The sequence below is a fragment of the Microcaecilia unicolor genome, chromosome 3 (genome assembly GCF_901765095.1).
Source record: "Microcaecilia unicolor chromosome 3, aMicUni1.1, whole genome shotgun sequence".
NCBI lineage: Eukaryota > Metazoa > Chordata > Amphibia > Gymnophiona > Siphonopidae > Microcaecilia > Microcaecilia unicolor.
The window spans coordinates 482,990,628-483,018,398 of NC_044033.1; the positions used below are offsets into that span (position 1 = coordinate 482,990,628).

The following is a 27,771-nucleotide window of genomic DNA, read 5'->3' on the forward strand; positions in this document are numbered from 1 at the left end:
TCCGTCGATGTCCTAGAAGGTCCCGAGCGGATTCAAAAAGTGTGGTCGGTGCGGCCGGCAGATCTCGCAGACCGATACTCACGCTTGGTGTCTTTAGTGCCTCGGCCCGGAGCATAATTCCAAGACGTGCACCTTGTGTCTCGGCTTACGGAAGCGGACGCAGGTGGCGAGGCAAGTTCTGCGGGACCGTCTTTTTGGAACTTGCGCCGGCCCTTCGACGTCAACCTCGACGGCATTGGTGTCGACGGCCGGGTCTTCGGTACCAATGTCGACGGCGTCGGCACCGACTATGGCATCGACCCCAGGAGCACAGGTACCTTTGGCCCGCCGGCGACAGTGGTGGTGAGCATCAGCGCGGGCAGTCTGCCCCGGCCACTCCCGCTGCTCAGGGCCATCGGGACCGAACCCTGTCAGATCCGATACCTCGAGGCCGGGGGGGCTCCACCTCCTCCTTGTCCCTTCCGCGGAGCGCCGATGACGGGCATCAAAAGAAAGACAAAAAGCACCGTCATCGGTCGCCCACGACGCACGGGACTGGCAGCTCCGGGACCTCGAGGGACGATTCGACGCCCAGGAAGCGGCAGTGCCGGGAGGAGCGTTCCCCCTCGGTCGAAGAGGTGTTGCTGCGTGGGTCCGCGGGTATCTCGGTACCGTCTCCTGGACCCGAGCAGCTTCCAGCGCCGACACCCAAACCGGCCCCCCTGCCTTTCCCGACAGCGGGCCTCGATGAGTGCCTCCGAGCCATCCTTCCAGGGATCCTGGAAGGGCTGATGCGCCAGGCTCTACCGGCACTGGGGGTGCTTGCGCCCCCGGCGTCGTTGATGGAGGTGCCGGTGGGCTCTGGCCTGATGCTGAGGCCTCCGACGCTGACGCCGCTTGCGGCACCGGTGTCGACCGCCACTCAGGTGGAGTCCCAGTCGACGTCGATGGAGGGAGCTTTGTCCCCGCCGGCGCGGGAGTCCACCGCTCGACGCCATCATCGAGGACTTGGTTCCTCGCAGTCGAGACGGGCCCGGTTGCGGTCTGAGCTGAGAGAGCTTATGTCCGACACCGAGGAGGAGGCCTCGTGGGGGGAGGAGGAGGACCCCAGATATTTCTCCTCAGAGGAGTCTGTGGGCCTTCCCTCTGACCCTACTCCTTCACCGGAGAGGACGCTCTCGCCTCCTGAGAGCCTCTCCTTTGCCTCTTTTGTCAGGGATATGTCTATCAGCATTCCCTTCCCCGTGGTTACTGTGGATGAGCCGAGGGCGGAGATGCTCGAAGTCCTTGACTATCCATCACCACCTAGAGAGTCTTCCACGGTGCCGTTGCACAGTGTCCTTAAGGAGACACTGCTTCGGAACTGGTTGAAGCCACTATCTAATCCCACCATCCCCAAGAAAGCAGAGTCCCAATACAGAATCCACTCAGACCCAGAGTTGATGCGGCCTCAATTGCCTCATGACTCGGCGGTCGTGGACTCTGCTCTCAAGAGAGCACGGAGTTTGAGGGATACCGCCTCGGCTCCCCCTGGGTGGGAGTCTCGCACTCTGGACTCGTTTTGGAGGAAGGCCTACCAATCTTCCATGCTCGTAACCCGCATCCAATCATACCAGCTCTACACAAGCATCCACATGCGGAATAATGTGCGGCAACTGGCGGACCTGGTTGACAAGCTCCCTCCGGAGCAGTCCAGGCCATTTCAGGAGGTGGTCAGGCAGCTGAAGGCATGCAGAAAGTTCTTGTCCAGGGGTATCTATGACACCTGTGATGTGGCATCTCGAGCTGCGGCCCAAGGTATAGTGATGCGCAGACTCTCCTGGCTGCGTGCCTCTGACCTGGACAACCGTACCCAGCAGCGGCTGGCAGATGACCCTTTCCAGGGGGATAACATTTTCGGCGAGAAGGTCGAGCAGTTGGTGGACCAACTACACCAGCGGGAAACCGCTCTCGACAAGCTCTCCCACCGGGCGCCATCAGCAGGTGGACGTTTTTCCCGGGCCCGGCAGGCTGCACCCTACGCCTACAGCAAGCGTAGGTACACCCAGTCGGCCCGAAGGCCTCCTCAGGCACAGGGACAGTCCCAGCACGCTCGTTCCCGTCAACAGCGTGCGCCTAAACAGCCCCCTGCGCCTCCACAGCAAAAGCAGGGGACGAGCTTTTGACTGGATCCATGGGAACATAGCCGCCATCAAAGTATCCGTGCCGGACGGCCTGCCGGTCGGGGGGAGGTTGAAAGTTTTTCACCAAAGGTGGCCTCTTATAACCTCCGACCAGTGGGTTCTCCAAATAGTGCAGTGCGGATACACCCTGAATTTGGTCTCCACTCCACCAAATTGCCCACCGGGAGCCCAATCCTTCAGCTCCCATCACAAGCAGGTACTTGCAGAGGAACTCTCCGCCCTTCTCAGCCCCAATGCGGTCGAGCCCGTGCCACCCGGGCATGGATTCTATTCCAGGTACTTCCTTGTGGAAAAGAAAACAGGGGGGATGCGCCCCATCCTAGACCTGAGAGGCCTGAACAAGTATCTGGTGCGAGAAAAGTTCAGGATGCTTTCCTTGGGCACCCTTCTCCCCATGATTCAGAAAGACGATTGGCTTTGTTCCCTGGATTTAAAGGATTCTTATACTCACATCCCGATACTGCCAGCCCACAGACAGTATCTCCGATTCCGTCTGGGGACACGGCACTTTCAGTATTGTGTGCTACCCTTTGGGCTCGCCTCTGCGCCACGGGCGTTCACGAAGTGTCTCGTGGTGGTTGCGGCGTACCTGCGCAAGGTGGGGGTGCACGTGTTCCCATATCTCGACGATTGGCTCGTGAAGAGCACCTCAGAGGCAGGAGCTCTTTGGTCCATGCAGTGTACTATTCACCTTCTGGAGCTGCTGGGGTTTGTGATAAATTACCTGAAGTCCCATCTTCAGCCAGTCCAGTCTCTGGAATTCATAGGAGCTCTGCTGAATTCACAGACGGCTCAGGCCTATCTTCCCGAGGCGAGAGCTCAGAATCTCCTGTCTCTCGCTTCCCAGACCAGAGCGTCTCAGCAGATCACAGCTCGGCAGATGTTGAGACTCCTGGCCATATGGCCTCTCCGGTCCATGTGACTCCCATGGCTCATCTTCACATGAGATCTTCTCAATGGACCCTAGCTTCCCAGTGGTGCCAAGCCACCGGGAATCTAGAAGATGTCATCCGCCTGTCCATCAGTTGCCGCGCTTCGCTGCACTGGTGGACAAATCGGACCAATTTGACCCTGGGACGTCCATTCCAAATTCCGCAGCCCACAAAAGTGCTGACGATGGATGCATCTCGCCTGGAGTGGGGAGCTCATGTTGATGGGCTCCACACCCAGGGGGTGTGGTCCCCCCAGTAACAAGATCTTCAGATCAGCCTCCTGGAGCTCCGAGCGGTCTGGAACGCACTGAAGGCCTTCAGGGATCGGCTGTCCTACTAAATCATCCAAATTCGGACAGACAATCAGGTTGCAATGTATTACGTCAACAAGCAGGGGGGCACCGGATCTCGCACTCTGTGTCAGGAAGCCGTCAGGATGTGGCGTTGGGCCTGCCAGTTTGGCATGCTTCTCCGAGCCACATACTTAGCAGGCGTAAACAACAGTCTGGCTGACAGGCTGAGCAGAGTCATGCAACTGCACGAGTGGTCGCTCCATTCCAAAGTGGTACGCAAGATCTTCCGAGTGTGGGGCACCCCCTCGGTGGACCTTTTCGCCTCTCAGACCAATCACAAGCTGCCTCTCTTCTGTTCCAGACTACATTGGGGGAACGGCCTCCTGTATACTTATCCTCCCATACCTTTGGTGAGGAAGACCTTGCTGAAGCTCAAGCAAGACCACGGCACCATGATTCTGATAGCGCCTTTTTGGCCCTGTCATATCTGGTTCCCTCTTCTTCTGGAGTTGTCCTCCGAAGAACCGTGGAGATTGGAGTGTTTTCCGGCTCTCATTTCGCAGAATGAAGGAGCGCTTCTGCACCCCAACCTTCAGTCTCTGGCTCTCACGGCCTGGATGTTGAGGGCGTAGATTTTGCTTCATTGGGTCTGTCTGAGGAGGTCTCCCGTGTCTTGCTTCTCGAAAGGATTCCACTAAAAAGAGTTGCTTTTTCAAGTGGAGGAGGTTTGTCGTTTGGTGTGAGAGCAAGGCCCTAGAACCTCGTTCTTGTCCTGCACAGAACCTGCTTGAATACCTTCTGCACTTATCAGAGTCTGGTCTCAAGACCAACTCAGTAAGGAATCACCTTAGTGCAATTAGTGCTTACCATTATCATGTAGAGAGTTAAGCCATCTCTGGAGAGCCTTTAGTTGTTCGATTCATGAGAGGCTTGCTTTTGTCAAAGGCCTCTGTCAAGCCTCCTGCAGTGTCATGGGATCTCAACGTCATCCTCACCCAGCTGATGAAACCTCCTTTTGAGCCACTGAATTCATGCCATATGAAGTACTTGACCTGGAAGGTCATTTTCTTGGTGGCAGTTACTTCAGCTCGTAGAATCAGTGAGCTTCAAGCCTGGTAGCTCATGCTCCTTATACTAAATTTCATCATAACAGAGTAGTACTCCGCACTCACCCTAAGTTCCTGCCAAAGGTGGTGTCGGCGTTCCATCTTAACCAGTCAATTGTCTTGCCAACATTCTTTCCCAGACCACATACCTGCCCTGCTGAACGTCAGTTGCACACATTAGACTGCAAGCGAGCATTGGCCTTCTATCTGGAGCGGACACAGCCCCACAGACAGTCCGCCCAATTGTTTATTTCTTTCGACCCCAATAGGAAGGGGGTCGCTGTCGGGAAACGCACCATCTCCAATTGGCTAGCAGATTGCATTTCCTTCACTTACGCCCAGGCTGTGCTGACTCTTGAGGGTCATGTCACGGTTCATAGTGTTAGAGCCATGGCAGCGTCGGTGGCCCACTTGAAGTCAGCCACTATTGAAGAGATTTGCAAGGCTGCGACGTGGTCATCTGTCCACACATTCACATCACATTACTGCCTCCAGCAGGATACCCGACGCGACAGTCGGTTTGGGCAGTCGGTGCTGCAGAATCTGTTTGGGGTTTGAATCCAACTCCACCCTCCAGGACCCAATTTATTCTGTTCAGGCTGCACTCTCAGTTAGTTGTTCTTCGTAGATCAATTTCTGTTATGCCCTCGCTGTTGCGAGGTTCAATTGACCTGGGTTCTTGTTTTGAGTGAGCCTCAAGAGCTAGGGATACCCCAGTCGTGAGAACAAGCAGCCTGCTTGTCCTCGGAGAAAGCGAATGATACATACCTGTAGCAGGTGTTCTTCGAGGACAGCAGGTTGATTGTTCTCACCTACCCTCGCTCCTCCCCTTTGGAGTTGCGTTTTCCTCATGCCTTTGCTTGTCATTCAACTGAGCGGGAACGGTCGTGCACAGGCGGGAAGACGGCCGCGCATGTGCGGTGGGCGTGTCCTGCATGCGGGACCTTCCGCGAAGTTTTCTTCCGGTTGGTGGGGGCTGCCGTGGACGTCAACCCAGTCATGAGAACAATCAGCCTGCTGTCCTCGGAGAACACCTGCTACAGGTATGTATCATTCGCTGTATTGTAAACTGTATAAAATCTGCCAATATTATTATAGTGTACAAGGAGTACAAACACATTATCAAATAACATTTTTGAATGAAGTAGATAAGATGTATGTGGCTTTAATCCCCTCTAGTGCAACATACTGAGGCATAAGTTGATGATTCAAGTGGAAGAAAGAAAGTGCCAGAGGGGCAGTGAGAATACAGCAAGGAAAAGCAGCACCCTGTCAGATAAAGCTCTTCCACATTTATCTGCCAGCCCTCCATGGGCACTGGTGGAAAATATTTGTTATAAGTACATAAGTATTGCCATACTGGAACAGACCGAAGGTTCATCAAGCCCAGCATCCTGTTTCCAACAGTGGCCAATCCAGGTTACAAGTACGTTGCAAGATTCCAAAACAGTACAATACATTTTATGTTGCTTAGCAGTGGATTTTCCAAAAGTCCATTTTAATAATGGCTTATGGTCTTTTTTAGGAAGCTATTCAAAACTTTTTTAAAACCACGCTAAGCTAACTGCTTTTACTTCATTCTCTGGCAGTGAATTCCAACGTTTAATTACACATCGAGTGAAGAAATATTTTCTCTGATTTGTTTTAAATTTACTACTTTGTAGCTTCATTGCATGCCCAGGAGTCCTAGTATTTTTGGAAAGAGTAAACAAGCGATTCACTTCTACCTGTTACTCATTATATTATAAACCTCTATCATATCTCCCCTCAGCCATCTTTTCTCCAAGCTGAAGAGCCCTAGCCGCTGTAGCCTTTCCTCATAGGGAAGTCATTCCATTCCCTTTATCATTTTTGTCGACCTTCTCTGTACCTTTTCTAATTCCACTATATCTTTTTTGAGATTTGGTGACCAGAATTGAACACAATATTCGAGGTGCGGTCGCATTATTGAGCGATACAAAGGCATTATAACATCCTCATTTTTGTTTTCCATTCCTTTCTTAATAATACTTAACGTTCTATTTGCTTTCTTAGCCACCGTTGCCGCACACTGAGCAGAGGGTTTCAACGTATCATCAATGATGATGCCTAGATCTCTTTCCTGGTCGGTGACTCCTAATGTGGAACCTTGTATTACGTAGATATAGTTCGGGTTCCTCTTTCCTACATGCATCACTTTGCACTTGCTCACATTAACCATCATTTGCCAATTGTACTCCCAGTCTCGTAAGTTCCTCTTGTAATTTTTCACAATCCTCTTGTAGTTTAACAACTTTGAATAACTTTGTGTCGTTAGCAAATTTAATAACCTCACTAGTTACTCCCATCTTTAGATCATTTATAAATACGTTAAAAAGCAGCGGTCCCAGCACAGACCCTACTACTACTACTACTTGACATTTCTAAAGCGCTACTAGGGTTACGCAGCGCTGTACAATTTAACATAGAAGGACAGTCCCTGCTCAAAGGAGCTTACAATCTAAAGGACAAATGTACAGTCAGTCAAATAGGGGCAGTCTAGATTTCCTGAAAGGTATAAAGGTTAGGTGCCGAAAGCAACATTGAAAATGTGGGCTTTGAGCAAGGATTTGAAGATGGGTAGGGAGGGGGCTTGGCGTAAGGGCTCAGGAAGTTGATTCCAAGCATAGGGTGAGGCGAGGCAGAATGAGCGGAGCCTGGAGTTGGCGGTGGTGGAGAAGGGTACTGAGAGGAGGGATTTGTCCTGTGAGCGGAGGTTACGGGCAGGAACGTAAGGGGAAATGAGGGTAGAGAGGTAATGAGGGGCTGCAGACTGAGTGCATTTGTAGGTAAGAAGGAGAAGCTTGAACTGTATGCGGTGTCTGATTGGAAGCCAGTGAAGTGACCTGAGAAGAGGGGTGATATGAGTATATCGGTTCAGGTGAAATATAAGACGTGCAGCAGAGTTCTGAACAGATTGAAGGGGGGATAGATGACTAAGTGTGAGGCCAGTAAGGAGTAGGTTGCAGTAGTCAAGGCGAGAGGTAATGAGAGCGTGGACGAGAGTACGGGTGGTGTGCTCAGAGAGGAAAGGGCGAATTTTGCTGATGTTAAAGACCCCTGGGGAATTTCACTGTCTACCCTTCTCCATTGATAACACTGACCATTTAACTCTACTCTCTGTTTTCTGTCTCTTAACCAGTTTTAAATCCACAATAGAACACGACATCCTATCCCTTCACTCTCCAATTTCCTGTGGAGTCTCTCATGAGGTACTTTGTCAAATGCCTTTTGAAAATCCAGATACACAATATTGACCAGCTCACCTTTATCCACATGTTTCTTCACCCCTTCAAAGAAATGTAAGATATTGGTGAGGCAAGATTTCCCTTCACTAAACCCATGTTGACTTTGTCTCATCAATCCACACTATTTAATATGCTCTGTAATTTTGTTCTTTATAATAGTCTCTACCATTTTGCCCGGCACCAACCTCAGGCTCACCGATCTATAATTTCCAGGATCACCCCTAGAACCTTTTAAAAAATTTGGCGTTACATTGCCACCCTCCAATCTTCTGGTACCATTCTTGACACGGGCTACGCTATAGTGGTAAGTGGCAGTGACCTGTGTGAGAATGCTGCAACTGAAAGATGTGGTACCTGCATAAATTTTTGTGACATGGTACCTAGTGAGTTGATGACCACTGACACATTGGCATATCAGGCATACAAGAATTCAGTTTGGCCACATTTAACCAAGGGCACCCAGCATTTCCTTTCCTTTTTATCTGAAATGAAATTGTTGCCCGGTTAAGATTCTATCAGTTGTCTGTTCATGAACCAGCTATGCCTTATGGCCCAGATGATCAAAAGCAAACACGGGTGCTAGAGGCCATTAGTGCCAGACTAGCACTCCAGGATCAGAGCTGGTAAGCATGTGTAATAACGTGCTCGCTGTCTCTGAATGCTAATAGCACGCAAATGCATGCTAAACAGGGACATTTGTATTCCTCCCCAGTGCTAGGCGGGCAGCGCGCCATATAAGGGTGCTACTACCGCTGTAAACCCTACACCAGCTCAGAACTGGTGTTAGGGTTTACAAAACTTTGGGGAGGAATGGGGAGCCTTGTCCAGCATTCATCTGCATTCTTGCAGAGGCCCCCCTCCCCCGCAAGACACCCGACCGACCCCCCCCCCCCCCCCCCCCCCCCCCCCCCCGTACCTTTAGATGGCAGAGGATGGAGTAGGACTCCCTCCAATGCTGCCTCCAAAATTCCTGTGCCCTGCCCAGTGCATCCTAGGATTCGCTAGGCAGGGCTTCCTTACCATATAAGGGAGTTTCTCTTTCAAACAGTTCTATTGATTGTGATATTCTTCAGCGTAATCCACAGCCCTGCTCAACCAGATCCTGATAATTCATCCCAAACCATAACTTTGGTGCTTGTTTTATTGTGACTATATCATACCTTGGGTTATGTTTCTGATTTAAAGGTCTCCTTATGTGTCTACAGAAGCTGTAGAACTGAGTGAAAATGCTTCCTTCTGAAAACATGATTCACTTCCATTGATCAGCTGTCCGCCGATTTTATTTCTGACAGAAATTAAACCGATCTTCGATATTTTTGCCAGACAACTTAGATTTTTGAGCAGGCCGATAAGATCAAATTTCAGCATTGAACAATCTCCTGCATAATGTCCTGTTGTTTGGTTTCTTCAGTTGACTCTGATAACACGCTCTTGGGGAATGTTTAACTTCCTTTATGATTTCCTTGTCCATTCATACATCTGTAGCTCCTGGTCGGCCTGAGTGTACCCAAGACTGAAAACTGCATCTGATCACTTCTATGACACTTGAATGAGTAATTTTTATCTTCATTGTAATTGCTCTTATTGATATCATTTCTTTATATTTTACTAGTAAATAAGACCCGTTTCTGACACAACTGAAATGGGCGCTAGCAAGGTTTTCCTCGGAGTGTGTATGTGTGAGAGTGTGAGAGAGAGAGTGAATGTGCGAGTTTGTGTGTGTGTGTGACAGAGAGAGAGTGTGTCTGGGTACGAGTGTGTCTGTGAGAGAGAGAGTGTGTGTGCGAGTTTGTGTGTGTGTGCGAGTGCATATGTGAGAGACAGTGACTGTGAGAGAGAGTGTGTTTCAGACAGATACACAGTGTGTGAGAGAGTATGTGTGCGATACACAGACTGTGAGACCAAGAGAGTGTATTGTATTTTATTTTATTTATTTATTGCTCTTGTATCCCACATTTTCCCACCTATTTGCAGGCTCAATGTGGCTTACAAACACCTGTTATGGCATTGTACAAGACTGAGTGTGTGTGTGAGACAGAGTGTGAGAGAGTATGTGTGCGAAACAGACTGAGAGTGTGTATGAGACCGAGTGTGAGAAACTGTGTGAGAGTGAGAGAGAGAGAGAGTGTATGAGACCGAGTGTGAGAAACTGTGTGAGAGTGAGAGAGAGAAAGACACTGACTGTGAGAGAGTGTGTGTGTGACAGAGATACCTCCCCCCTCCCTCTGTGGTCTCAGGACCCCCTGCCTGTCCACCCCTCTGCGTGGTTGGCAGCAGCGTGCGAGTGTGTATGTGCTCAGTGTGCTGCTGCGGCTAGGAAAGCGAATAGAATGTTGGGTGTTATTAGGAAGGGTATGGAGTCCAGGTGTGCGGATGTTATAATGCCGTTGTATCGCTCCATGGTGCGACCGCACCTGGAGTATTGTGTTCAGTACTGGTCTCCGTATCTCAAAAAAGATATAGTAGAATTGGAAAAGGTACAGCGAAGGGCGACGAAAATGATAGTGGGGATGGGACGACTTTCCTATGAAGAGAGGCTGAGAAGGCTAGGGCTTTTTAGCTTGGAGAAGAGACGGCTGAGGGGAGATATGATAGAAGTGTATAAAATAATGAGTGGAATGGATCGGGTGGATGTGAAGCGACTGTTCACGCTATCCAAAAATACTAGGACTAGAGGGCATGAGTTGAAGCTACAGTGTGGTAAATTTAAAACGAATCGGAGAAAATTTTTCTTCACCCAACGTGTAATTAGACTCTGGAATTCGTTGCCGGAGAACGTGGTACGGGCGGTTAGCTTGACGGAGTTTAAAAAGGGGTTAGATAGATTCCTAAAGGACAAGTCCATAGACCGCTATTAAATGGACTTGGAAAAATTCCGCATTTTTAGGTATAACTTGTCTGGAATATTTTTACGTTTGGGGAGCGTGCCAGGTGCCCTTGACCTGGATTGGCCACTGTCGGTGACAGGATGCTGGGCTAGATGGACCTTTGGTCTTTCCCAGTATGGCACTACTTATGTACTTATGTACTTATGTGTGACAGAGAGAGTGAGACTGAGTGCAAGTGTGTGTGATTGTCCTCTCTCCCCTGCCCCCCTCCAGCCACCCAGCGATTCTCCTCTCTCCCCTGGCCCCCCCTCCAGCCACCTAGCGATTCTCCTCTCTCCCCTGGCCCCCCCCTCCAGCCACCCAGCGATTCTCGTCTCCCCTGCCCCCCCAGCCACCCAGCAATTCTCCTGTATCCCCTGTCCCCCCTCCAGCCATGCAGCGATTCTCCTCTCTCCCCTGCACCCCCTCCAGCCATCCAGTGATTATGCTCTCTCCCCTTCCCCCCCTCCAGCCCTCCCCTGTTGTCTCAGGACCCCCTGCCTGTCCACCCCTCTGCGTGGTTGGCAGCAGCATGCGAGTGTGTGTGTGTTACAGAGAGAGAGTGAGACTGGGTGTGAGTGTGTCTGTGAGGGAGAGAGTGTGTGTGATTGTCCTCTCTCCCCTGCCCCCCCTCCAGCCACCCTTCAATTCTCCTCTCTCCCCTGCCCCCCCTCGAGCCATGCAGCGATTCTCCTCTCTCCCCTGCCCCCCTCCAGCCACCCAGCGATTATGCTCTCTCCCCTGCCCCCCTTCGGCCACCCAGTGATTCTCCTCTCTCCCCTGCCCCCCCTCCAGCCACCCAGCGATTGTTCTGTGTCCCCTGCCCCCCAGCCACCCAGCGATTGTACTGTGTCCCCAGATTAGCTCCGTCAAAGCGGCGGCGTTATTGAAAGCCCTGGCCGTCCACGGAGTCAGCTTCAGAACGTTGGAGGTGAGTTCGTTCCCTCAGTCCTGCCTTCTGATTACCCGCCCTTGATATCATCAAGTTTGGACGCGAGGGTGGGGCAGAGAGATGTGACAGACTTACGAACGTTATGAACCCTTCACTGAAGCCACGGAGTCAGCTTCAGAATGTTGGCGGTGCTTTTTATTATAGTAGATAAGTAGACATATAGATGCCTTAGATTTTCATTTATTGCAGTTTGTACACAAAATAATGTATATTCAGTTTGTTTCTTTAAAGCAAAGAGTTTCTTTTGCTCAGCTTGTCATCAAATTTTAATGGATCTGATTCTTTATTACAGTCAAGTTAAACAACATTAATACAGTGGTCTAAGAGGTCATTAAAAATCTGCTGTCACTCACAACTATATCTATTCTTACAGTGACAAAAGTTTGATTTATAACAAAAATTATACAAATGAGAATGTTATAAGATGACTCTTACTTTTCATGCAGGATTGCAAAACCCAACATGTATTTATAAAACAAATTACCAAATTCTTATCTTCTAAGTGAGATATATTTAAAAAATAGCTGAAACTATTAAAAAAAAAAAATGTTTAGCCCAAAACGGTAATCAAAAATCCAGCGTGTACCCTGGAGAAATGGAGGGATAGGGGAGATGTGATGCAGGTGTTCAAATACTTTAAAGGTATTACTATACAAACAGATCTTTTCCAGAGAAATGGTAAAACTGTAGGATATAAATTGAGGTTGCGGGGTGGTAGACTCAGGAGTAACGTCAGGAAATACTGTTTCATAGAAAGTGGCTGATGCCTAGAATGCCCTCCTGAGGGAAGTGATGGAAACAAAAACGGTGACAGAATTCAGAAAGGTGTGGGATGAACACAAAGGATCCCTAGTTAGAAAGAGGATGGTATAAAACCATAATCTAAATGACTACATGCATGTTTATGGGTTGAGTGATGCTTAGATGGTGACTCTGGCTGTGAGGAACTAAACTCACTATAGTAAACTTGGGTTCAGAATAATTTATCTTTTTATATATATATATGTATGCACTTAAAAAAATGCTAAAGTGTTTTAAATTGTTTTAAATGTGCTCAGACCATACCGTTTACACCCATTATATCCCCAAGAGGAATATGTGGTGGTGTCACAATGGAACCATCATTGCACATATGATGTTCCACCTCCTAATATTTGTGTATGTACATACAGCTGCGCCCAAGTAGATCTTACTCACCAATATATGCGTATGTCTATAATGCATATGTATAAGTCATGAACTACTCACATTAAATATTGCTAGACTTGAGCTCAAACCTCCGCCCATAAATTATGGTACATTCCATATTACCTACATGGATAATAAAACATACAGTTCAACGTTTGTTTAAACCTAAAGGAGGAATATGTTAATTCATGACACCCTGATTTCTCTTCCCCCACATATCTTACACAAACCAACCCACAATGCGATATACACACATATTCACATAATTATTTCACTTCCCTTGGGGTATATTGTGCTCGTGCTTGTGCTTCATTAAAATCACATATCATTCATCCATTCCAATCTTGCCATCAAAATAACTGCTCCCTTTAACTCTGGCCGAGTTTCAAAAGTCTTCATCAGAAAGGGAAACTAAAAATAAAAACACACTCTTTTACAAACAACCCACACTTACAGGGTAAAGTATACACTCACAATGCTTCAAACAAACTCAATATATAAAACAAAATAACTCACAATACTAATCTTTTAAACCAATTTGCAGGCATCATAAATCCCCCGGGTGGGATCGCCTCTGGAGTCCTTCCTCACTCCTAGGAGAGCATCTGAAGTCACGCTCCCATGCTCCTTAAGTACCTGAACTGTGAGGAACTAAAGCCAGTGCTGGCAGACTTCTACCATCTGTGTCCCATGTATGGCAAGACAGATTAGGATGTCCTGGAGAGAGCTTTGATTACAACTCCAGTAGCTGAAACATAAGGATAATGCTGGGCAGGCTTCTACAGTCTGTGTCCCAAAAAAAGATCAGGATCAAGTATAGATATTATATATCACATTCATTGTTGGTGATCATTGACTGTAATGAATTCGACTGTTAAGCAGACTGGATGGACCGTTCAGTTCTTTATCTGTCGTCATCCATTGTGTTGCTATGTATATGTTTTTTGAAAGTTAGCATCTTCAAGAATTGTCAGGCATCTTTTGTCAGAGACCAAGTCAATATATATTGTTTATATTTCCTGGACATCTTAAGTAGAGAGATGTGGTAGCCGTGTTAGTCCACTCTTAAAGGTTATCAATAGAAATCTTTTTTGTTTGATTTCTATTGATAATATTTCCTGGACAAAAAGCTAAGTGGAGAGTCTATACAGAGAAAAGATAGTGGGTTTTTTTTGTTTGTTTTTTGGAAAGGTGTGTGTGTGGGGGGGGGGGGGGTTGTCCATCTGTTGGGTGGCCATGTTCTCCTACTTCTGTGATATATATTTTTTTTTAGATGGTGAGATTTGATTTAACTGTTCCGCCATTGTCAAGACTTTCTTGTTCTGCCGTTGTCAAGGTTTTCTTGTATTGTTCAGGCGTTTGAATGTTAAGGTCTCCCCATCCATGTAGATCTCTTTTTAACAGCTAGTTTTCTTTGAAAGACCACTTATCTTTTGGCCCATATTTTGGCAGAAAGTATTGCTTTTATATATATATATATATATATATATATATATATATATATATATTTACTTAAAGATGTTATATTCTGCTCATTCTACAGTTTATGGCAGATTACAGTTAAAACATACATAGTTACAATAAACAAAATTAAATACAGCATAAAACAAAAGACAAGACATTTTTTTTACTGGATAAATGTCATGTCAGGAAATGTTAGAAAGGTAAAACTCCTAGACAAATTAAATGATTGCTTCATGGAGCAACTGGTCTAGGAATTGAAAAGAGGAGGGGCTATTTTAGATCTAGTCCTTATTAGAATGCAGGACTCTGTGCAAGAGGTAATTGTTTTGGGTCTGCTGGAAATAATGCTCATATCATGATCAAATTTGAGTTAATAGTTGGAGTGAAGACACTAAGGGGTCCTTTTACTAAGCTGCTGCAAGCACTAGACTATGGGACACACTTAGGCATCCTGTGGTAAATTCCAAATTGGCAGGCATTACCTGCAAGCTAAAAAAGATTTATTTTTTAGTTGAGGGGGCGTGTCTGCTAATCAGCATATCTACAGTACCATGCGCCAACTGATTAGCACAGGAAGCATGTGACCCCTTACCGCCTACAAAATGGGTGGTGGTAATTGCTCACACGGTAATTGTTTTCAGTGGCTGCATGCTAATGTTAACTGCATGGCCATTACTTGAAAAAATAGAATACTGGCCATTTCACTGCTGCAGTAAAAATGGCCTTAGTGCATGGGGAAAAGCTGCATAGAAGCGATTTAAGATCACTTTCTACCTTAGCTTAGTAAAGGACCCTTAAGGAAATCTGCTGTAGCAGCACTTACCTTTCAGAAGTCAGCTTTTGATAAAATGAGGAAAATGATTTAAAAAAAGAAAACCCTAAAAGGAGCAGCCAAAAAGGTTAGGAGTTTAATCAGATGTGTACATGGTATTTTAAAACAATTTTGGAAGCCCAGACCAAATGTATTTTACATATTAAAAAGATGGAAAGAAGAGCAAATGACAGCCACCATGGTTAAAAGGGGAAGTAAAAAAAGCTATTAGGATTGGATTGATTTTTTTTAATATGCTGCATAAATACCTTCGTGTCAAACAGATATTCAGTTTCATTATAATAAAATCTTCAATACATCAATCATAAAATGTTGTTGAAACAACCCAAATTTAACAGCTTACAAAAGGCAAAATAAGAAGAAACATTACGTAAGTATTGCCATACTAGGACAGACCAAAGGTCCATCAAGCCCAGCATCCTGTTTCCAACAGTGGCCAATCCAGGTCACAATACCTGGCAAGATCCCCAAAAAGTACAAAACATTTATTCTGCTTATCCCAGAAATAAGCAGGATTTTCCCCAAGTCCTTTTTAATAATGGTCTATGGACTTTTCCTTTAGGAAGCCATCCAAACCTTTTTTATCCCTGCTAAGCTAACAGCCTTTACCACATTCTCTGGCAACAAATTCCAGAGACTTTAAATACACGTTGAGTGAAGAAACGTTTTCTCAGATTCGTTTTAAATGTACTACTTTGTAGCTTCATTGCATGCCCCCCTAGTCCTAGTATTTTTGGAAATATTAAACAGACACTTCACTTCTACCCGTTCAACTCCACTCATTATTTTATAGACCTCTATCATATCTCCCCTCAGCCGCCTTTTCTCCAAGCTGAAGAGCCCTTCCAGTTTACGAAGTTCCTCAGGCAAGCAATTCCAAAGAATAGGTCCAGTATATGAAAACACTCTTTTTCTAGTTGTTATAAGCTTAATAACTTCAAGACCTGGGAGTTAGACTCTTGTGAGGAGCGTAGTTCCAGCTGAGAGATCTATTTTGATATCTTGACAGATAAACTGGATGTCCCAAATTATACAGTTTATATTCCAAAGGAACATATTTTAAATGGAAAAAGGATCCAAAAGAAGAAAAGAGGAAAAATCATAAGCACTGGCAAATTAGATGCAAAGCATTAATAAGGAAAAGTGAAAGAGAATTTGAAAAGAAACTTGCCATAGAGGCAAATACTTCTAACATATGTGAAAATACATTTTCGCATTTATTTATTTATTTTATTTATTGTGAACATTTATATCCCACATAATCCCACCAAGGCGGGCTCTATGTGGCTTACAACGTTGAAGAAAGAGTACAATACAATAAGTCATATGCAAGATGGAGTAGAGAGTAGAGGAGGAGAAGAGAGGGGGTCAACAGGGGAGAGGAATGAGGGAATTCAGGGGATCAAGCAGGAGTGGAGTAAGAACGATTACACAGGTAAGTCTTTAGAGATTTCTTGAATAGGCTGTGTTCGGCTGTCTGTTTTAATGGTGATGGCGGAGTGTTCCAGAAACGGGGGCATGTGTAGCTGAACGACAAGGCAAAGAGCAGCTTATACCTCAAGTTCCTGCAGTTAGGAAAGTGGAGAGTCAAATAGGTGCGGGAGGTCTTCACGGAATTCCTGGGTGGGAGATCGATAAGGCTAAACATATGGGTTGGGGCCTTCCCGTAGACAATCTTGTGAACGAGAACACAGATTTTGAATTCAATTCTCTCTTTGATCGGGAGCCAGTGGAGCTTTTCACAGAGGGGCTTCGCTGCCTCAAACCGAGATTTGCCAAATAGCAGTCGCACCGCTGTGTTCTGTGCAGTCTGAAGTTTCTTAAGGACGTGCTCCTTGCAACCAGTATAAATTCCATTGCAATAGTCAAAGTGGCTTAAGACGAGTGAGTGGATTAGCGTCCTGAGCAGGTCAAAAGGAAGATACTGCTTAATACGCTTAAGGGACCTCATGGAAAGGAACATGCGCTTCGTGACGGACAAGACTTGAAGCTCAAGGGTCAGGTGGGGGTCCAGAATGACCCCAAGGAGTCTCATACTGGCAGCGACAGGAATGGAGATGTTCTGCGCAGTGACCGAGGCCGGGATAGGCTTGTTAAACTGGGAGGAGAGGATGAGGCACTGCATTTTTTCCTGGTTGAGTTTAAACTTAAATGTGCTAGCCCAGTTAGACATGATGGCGAGGCTGGTCTGAATCTTAGCTGTGATTTCGGCTATGGAAGAGCGAAAGGGGATGTAGATGGTCACATTGTCAGCGTAGATGTAGGGATTCAACCCTTTGTTGTGGAGGGCCGCTGCGAGAGGGGACATCATGATGTTGAACAAGGAAGGCGAAAGGGGAGAGTCTTGAGGGACCCCACAGCAAGACTTCCAGGACAGCAAGATAGAGGACTGGACTTTGACCCGATAGGATCGGCATGACAGGAATTCCCGAAACCAATCCAATACAGGGCCGCCAACACCATTTTCCGCCAGTAACATGGCGACTGTGGTCAACCATGTCAAATGCGCTTGACATGTCAAACTGAAGAAGCAAGATGTTCTTTCCGAAAGACAGTTCTTTTCTAAAGTTGGACAAGAGGGTAAGTAGAATTGTCTCGGTGCTATGTTGCGCCGGAATCCAGATTGGGAGGCATGAAGAATTGAGAATTTGTCCAAGTAGTCAGATAGCTGTGAATTCACCAAGCCTTCCATAGTCTTCACAAGAAAGGGGATTGTAGCAACAGGGCAATAGTTGCTGATAACACTAGGCTCACACTTCAGGTCCTTCGGGATTGGTGTCAGGAGAATATGGCCATGCTCAACGGGGAAGTGACCGTGCTGGAGCATGAAATTAAGGTATGATGCAAAGTCAGCAATAAAACGGTCTGGCAGAAAGCCTGTAAGGGAGTTAGTAGGACCATTAGATGATCAAGGAGTAAAAAGGGCAACCAGTGAGGACAAATTCATAGTCGAGAGATTAAATAAATTCTTTGCTTTGGTCTTACCGCTTGCTAATCCGGAACTACCACAGCAGCTCGATGGTAGTTCCTACCCCCAGTATGCACCTCTTCCGGAACTACAAAAATATTTTTATTTTTGTATTGCAGGTGTTTACCCAGTGGTAATTGGGCAGATTACACATTTTACAGATCCGCAGACTAGGAAGAAGTTTTAGTTTAAAACATTCAGATTTTAATACTTCTCTTGTTGCTCACTTTCCTGCTCAATTTCCTTGATTTTCCATTTTTCCATGGATTTACTGCTCTTGGATCTCCTCCTCCTTGTGGACTGTATGTAAGCTTTATTTCTTGAGATATTAAGATAATGATTTCTTCTGTTGTGTATTCTGAATTTCCGGTCAAAGTGTGAATATGTCTTTGATGTTTATCGAAATACAAATTTTAAAAAGTCAAGAATAATTTCAAACACAATGAGGAGAAAAAAATAGATTAAAAAAAAGCTTGAATAATAAATATCGGTTACAGACACTAACAAATAGAGTACAAACTTCTTGTATCAAAAATTATTTAGCTTCCAGCTGTAAACTTTCAGGTCCATCTGTGATCACAAACTCCTTTTCTACTACTACTAATACTATTTAGCATTTCTATAGCGCTACAAGGCGTACGCAGCGCTGCACAAACATAGAAGAAAGATAGTCCCTGCTCAAAGAGCTTACAATCTAATAGACAAAAAATAAAGTAATCAAATCAATTAATGTGAACGGGAAGGAAGAGAGGAGGGTAGGTGGAGGCGAGTGGTTACAAGTGGTTACGAGTCAAAAGCAATGTTAAAGAGGTGGGCTTTCAGTCTAGATTTAAAGGTGGCCAAGGATGGGGCAAGACGTAGGGGCTCAGGAAGTTTTTATTCCAGGCGTAGGGTGCAGCGAGACAGAAGGCGCGAAGTCTGGAGTTGGCAGTAGTGGAGAAGGGAACAGATAAGAAGGATTTCACCATGGAGCGGAGTGCACGGGAAGGGGTGTAGGGAAGGACGAGTGTGGAGAGATACTGGGGAGCAGCAGAGTGAGTACATTTATAGGTTAGTAGAAGAAGTTTGAACAGGATGCGAAAAAGGATAGGGAGCCAGTGAAGGGTCTTGAGGCGAGGGGTAGTAAGAGTAAAGCGACCCTGGCGGAAGACGAGACGGGCAGCAGAGTTTTGAATTGACTGGAGAGGGGAGAGGTGACTAAGTGGGAGGCCAGCAAGAAGCAGATTGCAGTAGTCTAAACGAGAGGTGACAAGGGTGTGGATGAGGGTTTTGGTAGAGTGCTCGGAAAGAAAGGGGCGGATTTTACGGATGTTGTAAAGAAAGAAACGACAGGTCTTGGCAATCTGCTGGATATGAGCAGAGAAGGAGAGAGAAGAGTCAAAGATGACCCCAAGGTTTCGAGCTGAGGAGACAGGGAGAATGAGAGAGCCATCAACAGAAATAGAAAACGGGGGGAGCGGGGAGGTGGGTTTGGGGGGGAAAATGAGAAGCTCGGTTTTGGTCATATTTAATTTCAGTTGGCTTTGAGACATCCAGACAGCAATGTCAGACAAGCACGCTGAAACTTTGGTTTGGATGCAAGGTGAGATATCAGGGGTAGAAAGGTATATTTGGGAGTCATCAGCATAGAGATGGTAGGAAAAGCCATGGGATGAGATTAATGAACCAAGGGAAGAACCACTCGTGCTCAAAAGTCTCCTGGGGCAACTACCTTATTTTTCGGACTATAAGACGCACTTTTTTCCTCCAAAATTTGGGAGGAAAATGGGGGGTGCGTCTTATAGTCCGAAGGTAGCGAGTTTTGGATCGCTGTCCCCTACTTACGCGATGCCATGTTCCCTGGTGGTCTAGTGACGTCGGGGCAGGAAAGAGCCCCCTCTTTCCTGCCCATTGCGCTGCTCTCCGTGCTCCAGACTGCTTCCTGACGGTCTCGGCGATATTCAAAATGGCCGCCGAGATTCTCGGCGGCCATTTTGAATCTCGCCGAGACCGTCAGGAAGCAGTCAGGAGCACGGAGAGCAGCGCGATGGGCAGGAAAGAGGGGGCTCTTTCCTGCCCCGACGTCAGTAGACCACCAGGGAACATGGCATCGCGTAAGTAGGGGACGGCGATCCAAAACTCGGACAAGACGCACCGGAGCACCTAGGTTTTAGAGGAGGGAAAAAGGAAAAAAATTCCTATTTCCCTCCTCTAAAACCTAGGTGCGTCTTATGGTCCGGTGCGTCTTATAGTCCGAAAAATACGGTATGTAGAGATTCAATTATCAAACTCGTTCCCAATAAGGGCCAGGTGTTTTGCCAATGGCTGCTTCAGGGGAATAAAGATGACTCTCAAAGTTCGACTTATTTCCTTGAATTGTGAACTGCCTTAATGGGTTTGCTTACCTAAATGTGGTGGTATAGTAAATCACTGAAAATATTTGAATACATAAATAACTACAGTCTGAGTCAAGGGAATCTTAAATTAAGTTCAACCTAACTAAAAAAAAATTTATTTGTGTGATTATTTTACAGAAAATGTACAGGAATATAACGAAGACTCTGATTTGGAACTGGAACCTGAAATAAAAAGGAAGGTACAACAGAAACGTCGCTGTGATTTCTATCAGTCTCATTTACCTCTTTCTTCTGCTGCAGTACATAAATCCCACTTAGAGGTGGGTCAGAGAAACAGTATGAAATTATGATATTGTTTTTACTGGTCAGTTATATAAAAACTTTTGCACCAGTTATAAATTTGGCAGATGTACTGCAATGAATGTGCAAAGAGCCTGTGAGTCTGTTTGCATCCATTATTTTAATTTAGCATATTTTTAGGCATGGATTAAAGTTGTACTGTTTCTGCAGGGAAAAACATTCTAGAAAGTACATTTGTGCAAACAAAATCTTGCATGAAAACCACTGGAACGTTTGCTTTCATTTTGAATTGAGCACTTCTGCCAAAAAGTTCCACGGTGCTTTTTGTGCAAGTTTTTATATGTACTTTCCCCTTCCTGAAGATGAGAAAAGTAATTCAAGGATGTACTATGGCTTATTTTTGTAAAAAGATAACTATTTACAGCCTTGCCCCTTCCCTCCATAATCTTGACTGAAACTTTAACGGGATCTTTCTTTTTATTATGGTTTCTAAATAGGATTTTTTTCCCTATTAGTGTTGTTCCATGTGTGAGCCTTCTTTTTTTTGTAGTGGGGGGGAGAGGGGAATAAAAACTGATCACTGGGGATGGGAGTAATTTTATAATTGCATGTATGGATAAATAGTATGTCCATACTTTTCTTTATGCATTTTGCTCAGTTTCCATTTGGAAAACCAGCCCATCCCTCAATGTTTTGATTATTTACGAGTAATTTATATACTGTCTTCCTGGAACAAATCCATTCATAAGAGAATTAAAAAGCTGTCTAATTGGTTACCCCTCAAACTATCCATACAAAAAGCTGTTAATTAAAGATTAGCCTTCTTCTAGAGGAAACAAAATTTTAAGCCCCCCCTTAAAAATGAAATGAGGATATATCTCCATGGAGCTCTTCTGGTAATTTGTCTCATAAAATGGGCACAGCTTACACCTGCTGTTTAGGACACATGATTTTTCTAAGTTAAAATATAGATGTTCATGTGAAATTTCAATAGTATGTATGAATATGTGACTTCTTAACAGCCACGTAATTCAAATGCCTTTTCATACAGTGAATAATCTTAGACTTTCTTCACGTCGATACCAGACCAGTCGTAACATAAGGTCCTTAGCGTCAGTAGCAGATGACTCCTGAGACAGGTGGATAGTGACCATCTACCAGCAGGTGGAGATAGAGAGCACTAAGTTAACTCTTGTTTTATTGGATGGCGTGCTCCTGGCATCCTCGGTATTCTCTATCTCCAGCAGGTGGGTGGACGGTCTTATCCCTGCTACTGGCTTCATCTGGCTGCAGCTTCTGTTCTGGGGAACTTGTTCCATAAGCTTGGGGGTGTTAGGTTGAGCTGTGCCTACTTTAGGAGGTACACCTGGTGATCAGTTCCCTCCCCCACCCCGATACCCTCTCCAGCCCTTGACCATAGTCTCCTCCACAGCTCACTTTAAAAAAAAGAAATACTAGCAACATCTCTCTGGTGATTTTGCATTGGTGGTGCTTCTGGGCATTTTGCACTGACTGTTTTTCTGGGCTTAATAGGAGAATGGAAAGATTCCTTCCTTTGCACGCAGCCTTCCTGAGGCGCCTGAACACTGCCTACTGTGAGTCTGCAGTTTTTCTTTCCTTCTGGGGAAGCGCTAGTTCGGTTCACTGCATGTCGATGGTGGAGGAGGTAGTAAAATGCTGCTCCCGCTGTGGGCAGTGGAGAGCAGCGTCAGGAGGCTGTCCGGGGGGTGGGGGGGGTGGTAGTGCTCATTCTTCCTGTGCTCTTGACGCAAGTTTCTCTTATTCCCTGGCTCCCGCGGTGTCGGCAGCCATTTTGGATTCCCATTCGACAAACACTGCAGCAGCAGGGAGTTAATTACAAAGTACTGAGCTGGTTTTGGGGACCATTCTGCTTAAGAATTCTGAGGGAGGATACCTCTCTGGATGGCACCAGAGGCATGAAAATGGAGGCACCATTTTCCCCTGAATTTGTATTTCTCTTACACAGAGCTTTTCTCTTAAAAAGAGCACAACCGCTTACTGAAGCTGACTTACAGCTGCCTGGTCTGCCTTTGGATCCACCTGCGTTGTTGGTCTCAAGTGGGTCAAAGTGTCCCCACTTGGAGGCAGCTTAAGAGGTGGAGTCTCAAGCCCCCTTCTCCCCGATGCTGTTGGATGGAATTTTTCCGTGCCTTCCCTCTCTTCACACAAGCAGCAGGACTTGGAAGAAGGGAAGCTGCTTGGAGAGGAGAATGATGATCTCACGGCAGTCAGGATGTTCCATAGGGAGGAACTCCTGACCTTTATTACAGAAGTCTTACAGGCTTTGAATATTGCGATCCTGGAGAGACAGTTGTCATTGACTAACCCAAAAATGGCGAGAACCTTCCCCCACCAAGGACTTTTTCCAGTTTATGAGGTGATGCAGGAGCTTATTTCTGGTGATTGTTCCTGTTCTCCCCAGGAATTGGGTACAGGTCAATATTCCATTTACTTCATGGTTCCCTAAAAGGATGGATCCTTCTGTCCGGTGTTGGACCTCAAGGGAATCAATTGCTGCCTCAGTATTTGGCATTTTCATAAGAGACCGTACGGTCGGTAATCACTGCGGTCCAGCCCAGGGAATTCCTCACGGCCTTGGACCTCTCGTAGTCATAGCTGCATATTTTTTTATTTATTTGCTGCATTTGTATCCCACGTTTTCCCACCTATTTGCAGGCTCAATGTGGCTTACAGTTTTCCTTCAAGGCATTTGCCAATCTAGAGTAAAAAGGTATAATTGACATTAAATAGAAGAACAGGTTGACATAATTGATTAAGTAAATAACATAATGGATCGTCATTATAGGGTGAAAGAGACAATTGACATTTCCTAAGGAATATTGATGACCTGGAAGATTAAAGAGAGAGATTAATAGCACGTCATTTCAGAGTATAGATGCAATTTGTATGATACAGAGAATATTGATGATCTACAAGAATTAACAATAAGCATAAGGAGAAAACATTTGGGTATCAAGTGAGGTGTTGTGTTATATTGCAGTTCTTAATATGGGTCATTGCAGTATGCCTTGTTGAACAGATAGGTCTTCAGTGATTTGTGAAAGTCAGTTAGATTGTGAATTATTTTCAGATCCATTGGCAGTGCGTTCCATCGATTTGTGCTTATATAGGAGAAGCTAGATGCATGTGTTAGTTTGTATTTCAGTCCTCTACAACTGAGGAAGTGAAGATTCAGGAATGTGCGTGTTGATCTTTTGGCATTTCTAGATGGTAGGTCGATCAGGTCTGTCATGTAGGCCGGAGCATCTCCGTGTATGATCTTTTGAACCAGAGTGCAGACCTTAAACATAATACGTTCTTTAAGTGGAAGCCAGTGTAACCTTTCTCTTAGGGGTTTGGCGCTCTCATATTTTGTTTTGCCAAATATGAGTCTGGCAGCGGTGTTTTGGGCTGTCTGAAGTTTTCTTGATGAATTGTTCTTTGCAGCCCGCATATAGTGCATTGCAGTAGTCTAGATGGCTTAGCACCATTGACTGTACCAGGTTACGAAAGATGTTTCTTGGGAAGAAGGGTTTTACTCTTTTTAATTTCCACATTGAGTGGAACATCTTCCTTGTTGTGTTTTTCACATGGTTTTCTAGTGTGTGATTCCGGTCTAAGGTGACTTCTGTGCACCGCTTCAATTCTTTTTACATACTTAGCAAGATACAGCCTCCAAAACTGAACACAATACTCCAGGTGGGGCCTCACCAATGACTTATACAGGGGCATTAAAACCTCTTTTCTTCTGCTGGTCACACCTCTCTCTATACAGCCTAGCAACCTTTTAGGTACGGCCTCACACTTTCGTCACCTTCAGATCCTCAGATACTATCACCCCACGATCCCTCTCCCCGTCTGTACATATCAGACTCTCACCGCCTAACACATACGTCTCCCGTGGATTTCTACTCCATAAGTGCATCACCTTGCATTTCTTTGCATTGAATTTTAATTGCCAAAGCTTAGACCACTCTTTTAGCTTCCGCAGATCCTTTTTCAGGTTTTCCACTCCCTCCCGGGTGTCCACTCTGTTACAAATCTTAGTATCATCCACAAAAAGGCAAACTTTACCTTCTAACCCTTCGGCAATGTCACTCACAAATATATTGAACAGAATTGGCCCCAGCACCGATCCCTGAGGCACTCCACTACTCACCTTTCCCTCATCCGAGCGAATTTCATTAACCACCACCCTCTGGCGTCTGTCCGTCAACCAGTTCCTAATCCAGTTCACCACTTTGGGTCCTATCTTCAGCCCGTCTAGTTTATTCAAGAGCCTCCTGTGGGGAACCGTGTCAAAAGCTTTGCTGAAATCTAAGTAGATTATGTCTGTAGCACGTCTCTGATTCAATTCTCCAGTCACCCAGTCAAAGAATTCAATGAGATTCGTTTGGCACGATTTACCTTTATTTATTTATTTATTTATTGCATTTGTATCCCACATTTTCCCACCTATTTGCAGGTTCAGTGTGGCTTACAATACATTGTGAATGGTGGAAATACAGTTTGTTACAACTCGGTTATGGATTACATTGTGAGTGGTTATGCGAAAACAAATTTGGTAAAACCGTGTTGTCTCGGATCTTGCAACTGATTGGCTTCCAGTAAATTCACTATCCTTGCTTCCATTACTTTTCCAATAATTGAAGTGAGGCTTACCGGCCTGTAGTTTCCAGCTTCTTCCCTATCACCACTTTTGTAAAGAGGGACCACGTCCGCTGTTCTCCAGTCCCACAGAACCTCTACCATCTCCAAGGATTTATTAAACAAATCTTTACGAGGACCCGCCAGAACATCTCTGAGCTCCCTCAATATCCTGGGGTGGATCCCGTCCGGTCCCATGGCTTTGTCCACCTTTAGATTTTCAAGTTGTTTATACACACTCTCCTCCGAGAACAGTGCTATATCCACTCCATTCTCATATGTACTTTTGCCAGTCAATCACGGTCCTTCTCCAGCATTTTCTTCTGTGAAAACAGAACAACAGTATCTATTTAGTAAATTTGATTTTTCTTCATCATTATCTACATAGCGGTTCGCAGCGTCTTTCAATCTCACAATTCCCTTTTTAGTCTTCCTCCTTTCACTAATATACCTGAAGAAATTTTTGTCACCCCTCCTTACGTTTGTAGCCATTTGTTCTTCCGCTTGCGCTTTCGCCAGACATATCTCTCTCTTGGCTTCTTTCAGTTTCATCCGGTATTCCTCTGTGTTCCTCTTTTTGAGTTTTTCTGTATTTCAAGAACACCAACTCTTTGGCCTTTATTTTCTCAGCCACTTGCTTGGAGAACCATATCGGTTTCCTTTTTCTCTTGCTTTTATTTACTCTCCTTACATAAAGGTTTGTGGCCCTATTTATAGCTTCTATCAGCCTGGACCACTGTCCTTCCACTTCTCTTTCGCCCTCCCAGCCCATCAGCTCCTTCCTCAGGTATGCCCCCATTTTACTAAAGTCAGCATACTTGAAATCCAGGACTTTGAGTTTTGAGTGGCCGCCCTCCACTTCAGCTGTCATATCAAACCAAACCGTTTGATGGTCACTGCTGCTCAAGTGGGCACCCACTCGGACATTTGACACACTATCCCCATTTGTGAGCACCCGATCCAGCGTTGATCCCTCCCTCGTGGGTTCCGTCACCATTTGTCTGAGCAGAGCACTTTGAAAAGCATCCACGATCTCTCTACTTCTTTCTGATTCCGCAGATGGAACCTTCCAATCTACATCCGGCAGATTGAAATCTCCCAGCAACAGCACCTCTGTCTTCTTTTCCAACTTTTGGATATCTGCGATCAGATCTTTATCTAGTTTCTCCAATTTTGTCGGGGGTCTGTAGACAACACCCACGTGGACAGAGGTTCTATCATCTCTTTTTAAGGTGATCCATATCGTGTCTTCCTTTCCCCAGGTCCCTGTCATTTCAGTCGGTGCGATATCATTTCTCACATACAGAGCTACTCCTCCACCTTTACGACCATCTCTGTCCTTCCTAAATAGATTATAGCCTGATATGTTTGCATCCCATTCATGGGAACCACTGAGCCACGTCTCCATGATTGCAACAACGTCTAAGTCTGCCTCCAACATCAGGGCTTGAAGGTCATGAACTTTATTGCTTAGACTGCGAGCATTTGTGGTCATCGCTTTCCATCTACATTTCCTGGTATGTGTTTCAACATTTGTGATCTGGGGGTGTCTTTTCTCTTTGAGTACCTTCATATCTTTTTGTTCCACCTTCATTGCTTTTTCTTCCGCCTCAGTTCTATTTTCAGGAACATCACAGTGCTGTAATGGAGCAAAAGAATTCTGTTGGGGCAAAACTTGTGAGGGCGAATGCTTCTGAGTCACATAACGAAGTCTGCCTGAGCCTACCGTGAACCATCTATTCTTAGGTGGGTTTTATCCTTTGAGGCAGTGATGAGACTAAAGTTCCCTAAGATTGCTAGTTTTATTATTATGATAATTACTATTTTAAACATTATAGGTTCCCCTCTATGGATCTAAATAGACTGTATTTCTAAGAGTTAATTACTGGCAGATAGAGATGCCCTTATTTATTAAGACATTTATACCCCCACATTATCCCAAGTTATACTCGAGTTCAGTGTAGCTAACAATTGAGACTAAGTAGGCAATAATAAGTGTACAACAATCTTCTTACAATGCGGTCAATATTTGCAGTATAGACAACTACTACTACTACTACTATTTAGCATTTCTATAGCGCTACAAGGCGTACGCAGCGCTGCACAAACATAGAAGAAAGACAGTTCCTGCTCAAAGAGCTTACAATCTAATAGACAAAAAAATAAATAAAGTAAGCAAATCAAATCAATTAATGTGAACGGGAAGGAAGAGAGGAGGGTAGGTGGAGGCGAGTGGTTACAAGTGGTTACCAGTCAAAAGCAATGTTTAAGAGGTGGGCTTTCAGTCTAGATTTAAAGGTGGCCAAGGATGGGGCAAGACGTAGGGGCTCAGGAAGTTTATTCCAGGCGTAGGGTGCAGCGAGACAGAAGGCGCGAAGTCTGGAGTTGGCAGTAGTGGAGAAGGGAACAGATAAGAAGGATTTATCCATGGAGCGGA

The 27,771-nt window shown here is 45.5% G+C and overlaps 1 protein-coding gene across 1 annotated transcript in view; it reads left to right on the forward strand.

Annotated features, from left to right (window-relative positions):
• The window catches only part of SENP6 (SUMO specific peptidase 6), a 344,871-nt gene that overhangs the window by 105,152 nt on the left and 211,948 nt on the right, over positions 1-27,771 (forward strand). The window contains 1 exon segment of the mRNA XM_030199054.1: positions 20,544-20,686. Within this exon segment, the coding sequence (XP_030054914.1) occupies positions 20,544-20,686 (143 nt within the window).